General features: G+C 57.9%; 3 protein-coding genes across 7 annotated transcripts; 1 reads left to right on the top strand and 2 right to left on the bottom strand.

The window, feature by feature from the left end:
* Positions 1 to 563: 563 nt before the first annotated feature.
* STK16 (serine/threonine kinase 16) lies at positions 564 to 2,533 on the bottom strand. 2 transcript variants are annotated; one of them, XM_052674898.1, is made up of 7 exons: positions 2,402 to 2,533; positions 1,994 to 2,213; positions 1,791 to 1,924; positions 1,597 to 1,717; positions 1,417 to 1,512; positions 1,227 to 1,348; positions 564 to 1,157 (listed from the first exon to the last, which is right to left on the bottom strand). In XM_052674898.1, the coding sequence occupies exons 1-7, from the start codon at positions 2,485 to 2,487 to the stop codon at positions 1,019 to 1,021; spliced, it is 918 nt and encodes a 305-aa protein (XP_052530858.1). In that variant the 5' UTR covers positions 2,488 to 2,533; the 3' UTR covers positions 564 to 1,018. The 2 variants fall into 2 exon arrangements, with proteins under 2 accessions (XP_052530858.1, XP_052530859.1); XM_052674899.1 differs by having other exon boundaries at positions 2,439 to 2,518.
* A 92-nt stretch (positions 2,534 to 2,625) lies between these two features.
* GLB1L (galactosidase beta 1 like) lies at positions 2,626 to 6,735 on the top strand. 4 transcript variants are annotated; one of them, XM_052674894.1, is made up of 16 exons: positions 2,627 to 2,793; positions 2,899 to 3,071; positions 3,155 to 3,305; positions 3,394 to 3,454; positions 3,651 to 3,745; positions 3,819 to 3,999; positions 4,086 to 4,144; positions 4,221 to 4,342; positions 4,470 to 4,510; positions 4,753 to 4,871; positions 5,020 to 5,094; positions 5,172 to 5,261; positions 5,355 to 5,468; positions 5,710 to 5,841; positions 6,207 to 6,422; positions 6,493 to 6,735. In XM_052674894.1, exons 1-16 carry the CDS (start codon positions 2,740 to 2,742, stop codon positions 6,709 to 6,711), a joined length of 1,902 nt encoding a protein of 633 aa, XP_052530854.1. In that variant the 5' UTR covers positions 2,627 to 2,739; the 3' UTR covers positions 6,712 to 6,735. The 4 variants fall into 4 exon arrangements, with proteins under 4 accessions (XP_052530855.1, XP_052530854.1, XP_052530853.1 ...); XM_052674893.1 differs by having other exon boundaries at positions 6,207 to 6,735; XM_052674896.1 differs by lacking the exon at positions 2,899 to 3,071 and having other exon boundaries at positions 2,683 to 2,793; positions 6,207 to 6,735.
* Positions 6,736 to 6,951: 216 nt separating this feature from the next.
* On the bottom strand, positions 6,952 to 14,090 carry ANKZF1 (ankyrin repeat and zinc finger peptidyl tRNA hydrolase 1). Its single transcript, XM_052674900.1, has 15 exons — positions 13,912 to 14,090; positions 13,569 to 13,678; positions 12,604 to 12,706; positions 12,198 to 12,382; positions 11,840 to 11,955; positions 11,598 to 11,751; positions 11,142 to 11,364; positions 10,899 to 10,997; positions 10,525 to 10,707; positions 10,328 to 10,444; positions 9,136 to 9,403; positions 8,680 to 8,791; positions 8,365 to 8,532; positions 8,187 to 8,257; positions 6,952 to 7,543 (listed from the first exon to the last, which is right to left on the bottom strand). Exons 1-15 carry the CDS (start codon positions 14,036 to 14,038, stop codon positions 7,423 to 7,425), a joined length of 2,157 nt encoding a protein of 718 aa, XP_052530860.1. The 5' UTR covers positions 14,039 to 14,090; the 3' UTR covers positions 6,952 to 7,422.
* Between the last annotated feature and the right edge of the window lie 25 nt (positions 14,091 to 14,115).

The following is a 14,115-nucleotide window of genomic DNA, read 5'->3' as shown; positions in this document are numbered from 1 at the left end:
TGCAGTGGATGCACATTGTGAGGGCATCTGGCGTGGCATGGATCCCTGTGGCTGTTTTACTACTGGGTTGTGGTGAGAGGATTAAAGGAGGGGAATGCTCCCTTTGAAACCACTTGGCTGCCTCTCTTTCTTTCCCTGCTGCGGGCAGCCCAACTGCTGTGTGTCTGCTACACCCCTCCAGCTGCTGATGCTCATAGTGCTATCCCAAGGCTGTCTTTGTCCCCCTGCAGCAGAGCTGCTGGCCTTTGCACCCAGGTGCTGGGCTCTGCCTGTGCCTTGCGCAGTGCGTGCTGCGTGAGCCCCTTTCCTGCACTGCACTGCCCCCGAGAGCCTGCACAGCGGTGCTGCACAGCAGGGCTTAGCTGTGACCACAGACGGATTTGTCACACTGGGGCCAGAGATTAACTTTCTCTGCTTAACACTAATGCTGCAGCTGCATGGAGCCATGGAGCTGTCCTCCCCCACCATTCCCCTTCAGCAATGCCTGGCTGTGCCTGGCTGCTTGGTCCCGGCTGTGTGACCCGCTCACTCCATGTCCAGCAGGACAGAGGACATCGTGCATATCTCCGCAAGAACACCTTTATTCAAAACACAAGGCAATGTGGGTGCCAGGGCAGCGGGCGCTGAGCCCAGCCTGTCCCTGCCTTGCTCCACAGCACAAGGCCGGGCCCGGCTGCAGCCATACCCCAGGGCAGGAGATACCTGCTGCCCTGTGGGCTCAGAGAGGGCAGCAAGGCCTTGCCCTCAGCAGCAGGGCACATGTGCCAGTCCTGCAACCTAGTGCTGGGCCGTGCTGGCCATAGCAGCCACACAGACACCAGCAGCCATGCAGGCCCCAGCGGCAGCATTCAGGGTACAAACCACTGCATCGCACACCCCCAAATGACAACGTCTGACTCCAAAACATCTCCAGCACAGAGCAGCTCTTCCTGGGGTGCAGAAATCCCCTCAGGAGCAGCCGTAGGGGAAAGCAGGTCCAGGGCAGCCCAATACAGCCTAGGCCAGCGATGGGCCACACTCAGATACTTGTGGTGACCTGGCCGGCAGGCATAGCCTGCAGTCCCTCCAGCTGCTGTAGAATGTCCTCAATGTTGGGCCGTTCCTGGGGGTTCACTGTCATCATGGAGGAGAGCAGGCGGTGCAAGGCAGCTGAGTACCTGTAGGGAGTGAGGGGTCAGCATGGCCCTGCCATGGGGAGCAGGGCCCACCCATCTCCAGAACCTCACCTGGAAGTTGTGGGGATGGCGATGGGGTTCTGCACCGCCAGTGCCACGCTGTCACCCTTCTGAAAGATGGCATCGTAGGGGCCCTCCCCGAACATCATGCAGTACAGCACACAGCCTAGAGACTGCAGTGCAGCCATTAGAGTGGCCCCTTACCCCACAACGTTTGGGGGCGGAGGGTCTGCATCCTCACCCAAATATCCGTTCGCTCATCGATGACGCACTGGCTAGGCACCGTGAAGAGTTCAGGGGCACGGTAGGAGATGGTGCAGCGCTGGGCAGCCCAGTCCTGCAGAGAGGCAGAGGGGATGCAGGGCTGGTGGCAGTGGGATGATTCCCTCCCACCCCCCCCCCCCCCAGCACAGGCACCCACCTGCACAGCCATGGCCTCCCGAGAGTTGGTGACTTCCATGTGGGCCCGGTTCATGGAGCCCAGGTCCATTAGAATAGGCTGGTCATCCACATCCAGCAGCACATTGGTGGGCTTGAGGTCTCTGCAGTGGGAAGGGGACATCACCAAGCGCCCACTAGAAGCCTGCTGCCCCCACCCCTGGCCAAGGACCCCACCTGTGTGCGTAGCCCTTGCTGTGAATGGCCTGCAGCCCACTGCAGATGCCATGGAGGATGAGAAGGATGCGCTGCTCTGGCATGAAGGTTCCTTTCTCCCGTAGCGCTTCCACCTCGCTCCATAGGGTCCCCCCCTGGCAAAGATACACAGCGGGTGATCACCACAGCCCTGCGTGACATAAGGCCGGGGGCCACTCCCTCACCTTCACATAGGGCAGGAGCAGCCAGGCCTCGTGCTTGGCACCCTTTTCCACCAGGCAGTGGGCCTCCAGGCGTAGAATGTTGGGGTGTTGGAAGAGGTTGTGCATCTCCACTTCGCGCAGGGCGGCCTGCCGGTCCTCCTTGTCGTGGCACAGGATGCGCTTCAGCGCATAGAAGCGCCCGTCCCGCAGCCCCTCCACCAGGTCCACGTAGCTGAAGCCCCTGCGGGGAGCAGAGCGCCGTATGGGGATGGCAGCCGTGCCCAAACATCCCCTCCATACACGAGCATCTCTCCCAAAGTCCTGACTATCCATCCCCTCCGTGCCCCGACCACCCTTATGCCCGACGTCCCGCATGCCCCCGGCATCCCACCCCGTGCCCAATATCCCCAGCCCCTCGTCCCGCCGCACCCCTCGGCCAGGCGCTGCAGCAGGAGGTACCGCGCACCCCCCAGGCTGACGGTGCCACGGGAACAGACGCACAGCGCCTGCCCCATCGTCCGCGCGCGTCATCGCCCGCCGCCGCGCGTCACCGCCGCGTCACCCGGGGCACCGAGGGGGCGGAGATTCGCCGAAGTGGGCGTGGTCTGATAGGAAGTGGGCGTGGCTTGCCGCGAGGGGCGGAAGGCGGTCCCGCGGGGCGGTGCCGTTCGGACCCGTGCCGTCATTATGAGCGCCGCGGAGCTTCGGGCGGGATGAGAGTTTCTTCGCTCGTTCTGCGCCGTCTCCCCAGCCTCTGAGCCGCGGTCATGAGGCTGCCGGCCCTCGTGCTGCTGCTGGCGGCTGCGCTGCTGCGTACGGAGGTGGGTGCGGGAGGGCGGCGGGCTGCGGTCGTCTTCTCGGCCCCCGTGGACCTGCGCTGGGGCCGGGGAGGGGCTGCCTCCTCCAGCTCTGCCCCCGTCCCGCAGGCCGCCCTACCGGCGCGCTCCTTCCAGATCGATTTCGAGCGGGACTGCTTCCGCAAGGACGGGGCCCCGTTCCGCTACGTGTCGGGCAGCGTGCACTACGCCCGCGTCCCGCGGCCCGCCTGGCGAGACCGGCTGCTGCGGCTCTACATGGCCGGGCTGAATGCCGTGCAGGTGTAAGTGAGCCTGAGGCTGTGTGCGGAGCTCTGACACCCCGCAGCTTGGGCTGTCTCTGGTTGCCATCCCCTTCTCCCCCCAGCTACGTCCCTTGGAACTACCACGAGCCGCAGCCGGGAGTGTATGACTTCACGGGGGAACGGGACGTGGAAGCCTTCCTGGACCTGGCTGCGGAGCTGGGGCTGCTGGTGATCCTGCGCCCGGGGCCCTACATCTGTGCCGAGTGGGAGATGGTGAGCCCTAGCCCTGGCCCTGCCCCAGGGCTGCCAGGTGGCTCAGCTGGCCCCGTGCTCACTGATGATGCTCTCCACGTTCCTGTAGGGCGGGCTGCCTGCCTGGCTGCTGTGGAAAGCAGACATCATCCTGCGCTCCTCTGACCCTGGTGAGCTCAGCATGTGGCCACGGCCGTGGTGTCCCTTCAGACAGTCCCTGCATGCTGCTCAGCCCAGCCCCAAGCATGACTTTTTCCATTTGCTTCTCCCTCTTCTGGGAGCCTGTAGTTCTTCCTCTGCACCCTCAGTCCCTCTCATTGCAGGGCCAGTGGCTGAGGGTTGGGGCTAAGCTGCCCCTGTCCCCAGCCTACATGGCAGCCGTGGATGCCTGGCTCCATGTCCTCCTGCCCAAGATTAAGCCACGGCTCTACCAGCATGGGGGGAACATCATCAGTGTGCAGGTGGGTGCTGTGGGACCTGTCACTGGGTGCCTGTCAGGACATGGCTGTATCCCACCTGGTGCCTGATTTGCAGGTGGAGAATGAATATGGGAGCTACTATGCCTGTGACCTCAGCTACCTGCAGCACCTGCTGGGCACCTTTCGGGCACTGCTGGGCCCTGAGGTGCTGCTCTTCACCACTGATGGTGCACAGATGGAGGAGCTGCGCTGTGGCACCCTGCAGGGGCTCTATGCCACTGTTGACTTTGGGCCAGGTGCCACCAAGGGGAAGGAGCAGATGAGATGGGGCAGATGTCCTCTCCTCCTTTCTGCTCCAGCCTCACTTCTTTTCCCCTTGTAGACTCCAATGTGACGGAAGCATTTGGTGCCCAGCGCCACATTGAGCCAAGGGGACCGCTGGTGAGGCACCATGTGAGAGGATGGTGTGGGGTGTGTCACCCCAACTCCAGCAGGTGACAGCCCCTGGCTTCCCCAGGTGAACTCTGAATACTACGTGGGCTGGCTGGACTACTGGGGGGGCCCACATGCCAGCACCAGTGCCACACTGGTGGCTCAGGGACTCACCGATATGCTGCAGCTGGGAGCCAACGTCAACATGCAAGTAGCCAACTTAGGGCATGGCCTGGCTACCAGACCCCTCCTCTATTGGTTGTAGAGATGGTTGGGGGGCAGCAGGGTGGTCCAGGCCATGTGGGTGCTGACTGCTCTCTGGGCTGTTACACAGGTACATGTTCCACGGGGGCACCAACTTTGCCTACTGGAGCGGTGAGTGGGAGACTGAAGGAGGACATGCAGCAGGACTCTTTGCATCTGGGAGCCTTTTCCAGGCTGCTTCTCTGTCCTAGGGGGGAGGTTTTCAATGCTGCACCCCCACCTTGTACTCCAGAGGGCTCCTTTAATCCCTGTGTAGTTCTGGATCATGCTCCCTACAATTGTATTGCCTCCAGCATAGAGCTGGTATCCAGGTGCTAGGCTCTCCCTGCAGCTCCCATCACTTCCTTGGCCAGGAGCTGACTTCAAGGGCCAGTACAAACCAGTGACCACCAGTTATGACTATGATGCACCACTCTCAGAGGCTGGAGACCCCACAGAGAAGCTGTTTGCCATCCGCACAGTCATCAGCAAGGTACTGAGCCTGACAGGAGGAGGGGCAGTGCTGGGTTCTGCTGCTTGTCCTAGGAAGAGGGAGCAGAGAGGGGCTGGGCAGGGCCACGTCTGCACTTATTCTAGGGGAAGCCTCAGCCCTGTGGGGCACCTGACAGTCTGCTGTTCAGTTTCAGCCCCTGCCAGTGGGCCCGATGCCACCCCCCACCCCCAAGTATGCCTACGGTTGGGTGACTCTGCACAAGGTGAATGCCCGCCTCGAGGTTTGTGCTGTCCTGCCTGGCCTTGCCTGCCTGCCCAACTCCCATCCCTGTCTTTGCAGTATGCTGATCTCCTGGACGTCTTGGATGTACTGTCCCCTTCTGGGCCCATCCAGAGTGAGTTCCCACTCATCTTTGAGGCAGTAAAGCAGGTGGGTGCCCTGAAGGTTACTGGAGGAGATGTTCTAGGGTAGAAGAATGGGACTCATTACCAGCCCTACTTCTCTTTCTGTGCTGCCTGACAGGCCCACGGCTTCATGCTGTACCGCACACAGCTGCCCCATGACATCCTGGCCTCAGCCATGCTGAGCGCTCCTCCCCATAGCATCTGTGATCGTGGCTACGTGATGCTGCAGAAGGTGAGAGAGCAAGGGTGCCTGCTTCTTGGGAGAGATGTGCTGTGATGGGGATTGGGGCAGCACACTGACTGAGAGCCTCATTGAAGCCCTGAGGGCACTCCGCTGGCCCATTTGTGTCTGCTCTGGTGTAGAGAAGGCAGTGGAATGCTACACTAGCAGGCTGCTGCTAGCAGTGCTTATGGTGGTGAGACAGAGCGTGGGACTGGGATGTAGTGGGGCAACGCTGACCCTATGGCTGCAGGAGTACCAGGGAACGCTGGAGCGGGATGGTCAGACAGAACTGCATGTGAAAGGCAAGGCAGGGGACACGTTGGATGTACTCCTGGAGAACATGGGCAGGATCAGCTTCGGGGCAAACTTCAGTGACTTCAAGGTGAGGAAAGAGGGCCTCGGGCTGCTCCATGCAAATGGCGTGGGCACATGTAGCCAAACACCCTCCCTTGCCCTCAGCCATGGCGAGAACACCTCAAACCCTGCTACCTGATTAATCCTGCACCATCCCCTTCTTCTTATCCACACACCCACTGGCTTAGCCCTGGGCAGGTGGCAAACACTTTGGGATAAAGCAGTGAGATTGGCATCCCCCTTTCCTGCTGCTGTGGCAGCCAAGGCCATGCAGCCTGTCTGAGGGGATCCCATCTCCACTGCTAAGGGGGAGATGCATGCTTGGGCTGCATGTGACATCTTCCTGCCTAGGGCAAACCCTGCTTCCCCATTTTTCCTTCTGCTCCACTTCAGGGCTTGCTGGGGAACCTCTCCTTGGACTCCAGACCACTCAGCAAGTGGCTCATCTACCCCTTGGCCATAGATGCTGCCATCCAGCAGGGCTGGCCCCATGCTGCCCTGCCTAAATCAAGCTGCAGGGGCAGAGCAGGGCCAGCCTTCTACACAGGGACCTTTGAGACCCCTGGCATTGCCTGGGACACCTTTGTGAAATTCCCAGGTTGGAGCAAGGTAAGCCTGTGCAGAGTTAGGAGGGGGATGAGGGTGGAGAGCATGGCTCAGTCTTATTTCCATCTCCCAGGGCCAGCTGTGGATAAATGGCTTCAATCTGGGCCGGTACTGGCCCCATCAAGGACCTCAGCAAACCCTCTTTGTGCCTGGCTCGATACTGTGTGTTGGCTGCCCCAACAACATCACGGTGCTGGAGCTAGAGGGGGCACCCCTCAACCCCTTCCTGCTCTTCCTTGACCAACCCCTTTTCAACAGGACCCTCAGCCATAGCCCCCTGGACAAAGAATAAACACAGGACTGCCAGGCACTGTCACTGCTTCTCACTATGCCTGCAGGGATTGCAGGGGGCTGGTGAAGCACTATGGGTCTGGTTGGTGCTTAGGAAAAAGGCACAGCCCAGCAGGGACAGCCAAAGTTGGCTGCTTTGGAGCCAGGCAGGCTCTTTACTAGGAAAGGAGCCCAGAATCAGCTTGTTTTCCATCAATACTTGAACTTATCTCAAATATTTTCAATGCTTAAACACCTAGAGGGGATTGAAGGCACCTCTTTATTGACAATGCAGGCAGAGGAGGTAGTTGTTAACATGATGTGGCTGAGACTCAGTGGCTTCCAGGAGAGGAAAGGGCAAGATACAGGTGAGAAGGTACCTCCAGGCATGGGGGCTCAAGGCTACAGGGTTTGTACAGATCAGGATCAGCAGCCTACAAGGCACCCATCAGAAAAGCAGGCAGTAGGACTTCCTAGCTGGAATCAGACTACAGAGCAGTCTTGGTCTTTTGCACTAATATGTGCAGGCCTTGTGTAACATACCTTGAGTTACACTTATGCTGCAGCTGCCCAGTTTTGTGAAAACTGCTGCAGAGAGTGATATGACCAGCTCAGTCCCCCTTACCTACCTTACCTACCAGCACTGCTCTACAGACTCTCTGTAGCTGCACAGCCAGTGCTTAGCCATGTCTCCACCACATGGGTCCCTGGCTGATGATGGCATCCCCCAGCCTTATGTGTGCTTGGCCTGGGCCCGGCGGTGGGTTTGCAGACAGGCCGTGGAGCAGAAGGAGAAATCAAGGTAATGGAATGGGATCCGGCCCAGCAGGGACTCTCCACAGTACCAGCAACGGCTGCAGGGAAAGAACAGAAGTGGCCTTGAGTGAAGGGGACACTTGGAGAAGGGAGAACAGGTTCATACAGTGGCTGAGTAGCAGCTGTGATGTGAGGGAGCAGGTGCTCACACTAGTACAGGGCTAACCTAGCAGCCTCACCAGGGCACACCTCCCTGGAGCTGATGCAGCATGGGAGTACATGAGGTACCTCAAGGCAGGCTGAACGTGGGACTTTGGCCCTGTCTGTTGTTTTTTTAGCATATCCCAGACTACCATGTGTAGATCTGACCGCCCTCAAGCTTGTGGGGTGGCACAGGGAAGGATACTGCAGCTGTGGTCAGAAAGTCACAGGAGAGGCTGAAGGCTTGGTTTGCCACAGATCTGGCTGCAAGTGGACAAAGCTGTCTTGACAAAATGTTTGAAGGGGATGGATAAACTGCTGGGAATAGGAGGGACAGGAATAGCTTTAGACTGGAAATGAGGACTGGAACAAGAACGGCAGGGAACAGCTGTGCTGATGCAAGGAGTTTATCTGCAATGATGAGCGCCATATTATGCTAATAGTGAGGGACAGTCTCTGACTGAAGGGAACACTTCTGGCCAGCATTGGCAGCATTCTCCCTCTGTCACCTCACAACAGCCGTGTTATGTGGGCCGTTACCTGATGTTGGAAAGAGCTGTGCTGCCATTCTTCATCTGTTCAGCCAGTCTCCGCTCTGCAGCTAGGGCCCTCTGGGGAGCAGAGAGTTAGGTCAGCCCCCAAGGTGTGCTGAGCCAGAGCTCACTGCATCAGTACTGGCCCAGCCAGGCTGGTTCCTCTCCCATGTGCGAGGCCTTACCTTCTCTCTATCAGACAAGGCTGCAAACTGCCGCTTCTCCTCTTCCTCCTGCTCCAAGCGCTGCCGCTCCTCCCGCTGTGCCTGCTCCCGCTGCTTCCGCTGGGCTTTCTGTGCCCGCTTTTTCTCCAGCTTTTTGGCTTCCATCTCCTGAGTTAGAGGGCCAGGTACCTGGGGTAGTATGGGCAGGGGGCAGTCAGCATCTCCCTCAGAGTAAGGGATAAAGGCATGAGGAGGCAAGAGCAGGATGCTGGAGTGTGGCTGAGGGCCACTTTGCTTGGGGTCCCCAGAAGGCAAGGGCAGAGGGCAGGCACCCACCTTGGCACGGCTGTAGTTGTACTTGTCCGGGTGGTCTACCATGAATTTGCGGAAGGCATTGCGTGTTGGTTTGTCAGCAGAGATGCAGTAAGGGGTTCTCTCCTGTCTGTCTCTGCAAGGTGAAAAGAGCAGCTCAACGTTATGGTATCACTGCTTCTCCTTGGGCTGTGAGCCCAGTGACTCCTTGAAGGTGTGTCTAAAGGAAGTATATCAGACCAGAGTATTAGAGCCAAGGAGGGGAAGGTTGCATACTCTGACACCACAAATCCTCTCCTTGCATTTCAAAGGGTAATCTCGCCCCAAACCTCTGGATTAACTAGAAATAAACCCAGCGGTCCTGACCAACCTCAGCTGCCCCAGGACAAGGCTGGTATCAGCCTCACATAACTGCAACAGGAGGGAGTTGCTGGACTCCCGTAACAGTGGCTGTCAACTGCTGGATGCCCATGGCCATACCTGAGTGCAGGGTCAGCCCCTGCTTCCAGCAGCAGATACACAGCCTCAGCCCTCCCTGCACGTGCAGCCACATGAAGCAGGGTGAAGCCATGCTCATCCATAGGCTTATTGAGCAGGGAGTGTGGCAGATGCAGGGGTTGTTCATCATCCTTGCTGTCCCCCAGTGGGCCCCTGCTCTCTGGATCACCCAGGAGGTGCTGCAGTGTCCCCACATCCCCAGTTTTGCAAGCTGTGAACAGGGCATCGCGGAGCTGGATCTGAGGGTCTCCTGTGAGAGAAGAACAAGAGGGGAAGCCTGATGGTACAGGACCATTTGGCTGACTGGGAAACCAACATATCGCTGTTAAAGCACTATCCTGATAGTTGGATGTGGGTATGTAGCAGAAATGCTATGTCATGGCCTTGAACCCGTGATGGAGCACCTGGTGGGAAGGCAGGGCCAACCCAAGAAAGCTCAGCTGCATGCAGCGCATTGAGTGACTGGAAGGGGGGGAGCCAGGATCCATCCCTTCCCAGACCTCTTTTAAGGGTGGACAGTGGAGGTGAGGGGAATATCTTGCAGGAGATCTCTACGTCCCTGAGGCCTCTCAAAGGTAAGCAGCTCTTTTCCTTCATTTCTGCACCCATGGCTGCTGCATTTGGGCTCATTCTCATTTGCTGCAGCCAAAGACTTTGCCACCCCACTATTACTGCGGTACTTTCCATCCTATTATAGCATTACATGGGTACCAGCACTTCAGCATCTGTGACAGTGTACCGTGACTCTGTTGACAGCAGGCATGTCCTCTACTGAGATGAAACCTGTCCCAGCCTCATGCAGCAGCCTGGCTTAACCAGGTGCTGTCTGCCTTACAGAACAGGATCTAGGGTAATGGAACTGGTGTCCCTGGATACCCTACCCTCTCCCATCAGCTTGTATTCTCCAATGAGCAGGCTGGTTGCTTGCCTGCAGCATCCCAGGCCTGCTGTCACAGCAAAAATCTCTGCTGCTCTCTAGCTTTATCTATGCAGGTAGCAACACTATGGTTCAGTTACTGTTCTGCACACACCTGAAGGCATGTGGCTACATTATAGCCACTCTGACATTTAACTGTTCAATGTACCTGCACAACAATTTGCTCTTCGCCCCAACTGCAAAGTACCCAGCATACAGGGCAGGTGCTCATCTGGCCAGGCTCTCAGCTCTGCTCACCTGCAGTCTCCCAAGGAAAGGGTTCAGCCCCAGACTTCCCCTGCAGCTCTGTAACCAGCTCCAGGCTGGGCTGCCCACCCTGGGTTCCACAGCATCCTGTCTCTTCAGCATGGAGCCCTGCAGTGGGACCAGGGGGTGAGGAAGCCTAGCCAGCACCTCAGGCATGGTAGTCCCTTCCCCAATACCTTCCCCCTCACCATTCTCCATCTTTTTATTTCTCTTCTTCCACCTTTTGCGGTTTCTCTTGGGCATCACTTCAAACTCCCGGAGGTCCAAGGTCCCCAGTGTCACTTCCACAGTTTCCAGTTCCCCTGCTGGAGTCTCTTCCTCCTCTTCTACCTCCTCCTCCTCTGGGGCTGATGAGGGAGAAAGGACAGGGGCTGAAACCCCACACAGAGCATGAATTATGTGGGGCTTTCAGATAAGCATACCTTCCCCTTCTACTCAGCAGGAAGCCACTCTCTGCAGAGTCCCCGCTACAGCATTCTGCCCTGTTACAGGGCTGTAAATCTCATCCCCAGGTAACACCTGACCACCCCCCCACGTCTCCCTCCATGTTTGAATTCACCACCTGTGTCCATCTGCAAGGAATCCATCTCAGCTGCCCGCTGCTTCTTCTGCCAGACTTTTCGTGGGGACCCAGTGATGTCCTCCAGCGGGGTGTCCTTCCCTAGACATCAAGGGTGTCATTGCCCAGGGATGGAGAACAGGAGAACCACTAGATGTGCCCAGCGCTCCAGAGTTACGTGAGGGACCACGCCACCTCACCTGCACCGACCACAGGTGTTGGGGCACCAGGGCCAGGCCAACTCACCAAACACCTGCAGACTGGACAGCACAGCATGGACTCGCAGCACCTCCCTCAGGGTGGCCCTGCGTGTGCTGAGGGGGATGTGGCAGACACGGGGGTCTCCGGGGCTGAGGTGGGGGTTCCTGCTATCAAAGAGCAGCGCCCGGTTGTGACGAGGGGCTCGGAGAAAGATGCGCTGAGCTTCCTTGAGGTGCTGTGCCCAAGCTGCCAACAGGTCCTGAATATCCTGGGGAAGAAAGGAAGGTTCCATGGAGTCCTGAACGCACAGCGTGGGCACCAGCAGCCCTGGAACAGGCAGATTCAAGACATGGCAGCCTAAATTGGATCCTGATCCTGTTCTGGAATTCACAGCCTGCATATGAACTCCAACAGTGGCATGGCATCATCCCACAGAGCTGGTTATGACCAGCTGAAAACTGGTTTCCCTACTGAAAACCCAAGCCTGTGGTCTGTTCTCACCTTAAGCAGTGCAGCTTCGTTGTAACGCCGCAGGGAGGCTCCTGCTGATCTGGGTGCTGATCCTGGAGTCTGGGCATCCCGTAGGCTCTGGGCTGTGCCCCGCCGGGCTCGCACAGTGTAGCGGTGGAAGGTCTTGTGTTCCTGTACCTGGGAGCTACAGAGAAGGGAAGGGCCCATCCAACAGCTAGCCATGCTTGTCCCTACCGACAGAAACAACTTCAGCCTTGTGCCCTTGTACTCACCCACGGAACACAGCTCCTGCAAAGTGCCCACCGCCCATCATCAGCACAACCCAGCATGTGCTTGCACTGAGGCTCTGCAGTGAGGTTATCAACTCCATGGGCTCCTTGCTGCCATCCTGAGACACAAACACTCCTGCTAGCATCTATGGGATCACCCACTACTCCTTGCTGTCCCCAAGACAAAGGACACTTCCCCTGCTGGCACATATACAGTCCTAGTCACACTGCTGGGGGCATCTCAGCTGCATCTTCTTCATTCCCCTCAAGAGGCCCCAGAGACTTTCAGACAGATGTCTGCATGCCAGTGCCACCCCTCTTCTCTGGGTCCCCGTTCCCAACAAACTGGACTGTGACTTGCCTTCCCAGTACTCAGTATGCAGCGATAGGCAGAAATGAACTGTCCCCTTGCATTGCGGAGCAGCACCTTGTGGGAGCGGGGACGCTGGGTGGTGGAAGGGCTGTTGCTGGCAGGGGAAGGCAATTCTGACTCACTGCTTGCATCAGAGCTCTCTGAATCAGACCCTGAGATGCTGGAAATATCACCTGCAGGGAAGAGAAAATGGGGCAATGGAGCAAAACAAAGATCAACAAACAGCCTACCCGAAACTTTGCAGGTGGCTCCAGGGATCAGCCTACAGCCCTGAAGTATCAGACAGATGAAAAACACTGTGAACATCTACAGGCACCTGGAGGCTTCACTCCTAGACAGAATAGCAAAGTCACTAGAAGTCTCTGGGTCCTGCTGAGGCAGCCCCATTCCTCACCTGCTCTGCTCTTCTCCTCAAATTCTTCCACTGTCAGCGCCCGGCGGCCTTGGAGTCGCTGCTTCAGGTTGAAGCGATGCCAGTCAAGTCGGTAGTGCTCAGTCTGTGAAGGGAAGAAGAGTGAGCTAGCAGGGTCCCAGTGTTCCACCCCTACCAAAGACTCCATGCTGACAGACTGCAGCAGCCACACCAATTCTGGGGCTGCAGTGATCCTGAGAAGAAAATCACAGTACATCAGGCAGAGCCAGTTAGCCATTAACCTAAACAGACCCAGGCCTGCACTGCGCTGTGCTGCATGTGCAGCTCGGCCTTCAGGCCTTTGCTGCGCCGCACAAATCCCAAGGCTGCAGGACAAACTCAGCCGAGTCACCAGAAAAGAGCAGTCCACAGACAGCTCTCACTCAGTAGCAGCACCTCCTGCATGGCCTTGCGTTTGTCCAGATTCTGCATTAAGAAGTTCTCATATGAAGATCCTTTCAATTTTACAATAGGAAAGATGGATGGAGTTGCTCTCTTTAAAGAAAACACTGTAAGAACTTGAAGGACTACAATGGGAAAAACTTTGCAAGGACTGGATCTGTGCAGCCTGCTGCACCCTGATGGAGATCCATCACACCTTGTGACTCTCAGGACTACTAGCATTTAAAGAGATGAATGAATATCTGCACTATCCTCTTTTTCTTGTAGTGTTGCTTCAAGTGAAAGATCTATCAAGTGATACTGTACAGAGTCTGAATGACTTTACCACGATCATGAGGAAACAGCACCTCCTGGTGCCAACAAAGCGTCACCAAACGTACTGGGCTATCCTCAAATGGCACAGTCCTGTCTGATCTGCCTGGATCAGACATGCAGAACTCCAGGAGAAGGCCCTAACGAAGCTGCCAGCAGTAGCTGTCACTGAGCAGCCTGGTGTGGGGCTGAAACCCCCAGCAGCACCCAGCAAGCCACGACAGCCTGCTCACCTGCTCCTCCCGGCTGCAAAACTCCCGGCCGCAGGTTAAGCAGCACATCCGCTCCGGCACCTCGGGGACTGTGCCGGCCTTCTCCCCTCCGTGGGTGGCTGCAGGTTTCTCTGAAAGAAGACAGGACCGTGCAGCACCACCAACAGCGGGTCCCCCTGGGTCTCCTCTCAACCCCACGCTGCCTGGCTGCACAAGGGGCACAAGGCAGGAGAGGGAGCCTTGGGGATCCTGTGGTGATGGCTGTAGGCCGAGGGGTGCCTACTCAGCAGGGCAGCTCTGCTGCTCAGCACTCCCCGATGCCAGCCCGGCACGCAGCCCCCTCGCACCGCAGAGAACAACGCACCGTGCCCTGAAGGCGCTGGCTCGGCAGCAGAGGGATTCACAGCGAACCCGCTGACGAGGGAAAGCCCGTGCAGCAGAACGGGGTCCAGGGCAGCCTGGAAAACCGACCTGCACTCGGGGGCCGGCATCGGCCTAGCTCCCCCCCCCCCCCCTCCGCTCCAGCCCGGGCCGCAGCCCCTACGCGGATCCCCCAGCGCCCCCTTGC

This window comes from Tympanuchus pallidicinctus, unplaced genomic scaffold (genome assembly GCF_026119805.1).
Source record: "Tympanuchus pallidicinctus isolate F22 unplaced genomic scaffold, pur_lepc_1.0 scaffold15, whole genome shotgun sequence".
Lineage (NCBI taxonomy): Eukaryota > Metazoa > Chordata > Aves > Galliformes > Phasianidae > Tympanuchus > Tympanuchus pallidicinctus.
Note: the sequence above shows the minus strand (reverse complement) of the source record. Positions and strands in the feature narration are given on the sequence as shown.

Bases quoted from the DNA above. Each gene is read 5' to 3' on its own strand.
- STK16 (XM_052674898.1), bottom strand. From the start codon at position 2,487: ATGGGGCAGGCGCTGTGCGTCTGTTCCCGTGGCACCGTCAGCCTGGGG. The intron at 2,214-2,401 runs GTGCGGCGGGAC...TGCTCCCCGCAG, and splicing joins CTGCAGCGCCTGGCCGAGGG to GGGCTTCAGCTACGTGGACC. The intron at 1,513-1,596 runs GTGGGTGCCTGT...GCCTCTCTGCAG, and splicing joins GGGAGGCCATGGCTGTGCAG to GACTGGGCTGCCCAGCGCTG.
- GLB1L (XM_052674893.1), top strand. From the start codon at position 2,740: ATGAGGCTGCCGGCCCTCGTGCTGCTGCTGGCGGCTGCGCTGCTGCGT. The intron at 3,072-3,154 runs GTAAGTGAGCCT...TTCTCCCCCCAG, and splicing joins GGGCTGAATGCCGTGCAGGT to CTACGTCCCTTGGAACTACC. The intron at 4,145-4,220 runs GTGAGGCACCAT...TGGCTTCCCCAG, and splicing joins TTGAGCCAAGGGGACCGCTG to GTGAACTCTGAATACTACGT.
- ANKZF1 (XM_052674900.1), bottom strand. From the start codon at position 14,038: ATGCCGGCCCCCGAGTGCAGGTCGGTTTTCCAGGCTGCCCTGGACCCC. The intron at 12,383-12,603 runs GTGAGGAATGGG...TCTTCCCTGCAG, and splicing joins TGAGGAGAAGAGCAGAGCAG to GTGATATTTCCAGCATCTCA. The intron at 10,708-10,898 runs GTGGTGAATTCA...GTGGGGTTTCAG, and splicing joins TTCCTTGCAGATGGACACAG to CCCCTGTCCTTTCTCCCTCA.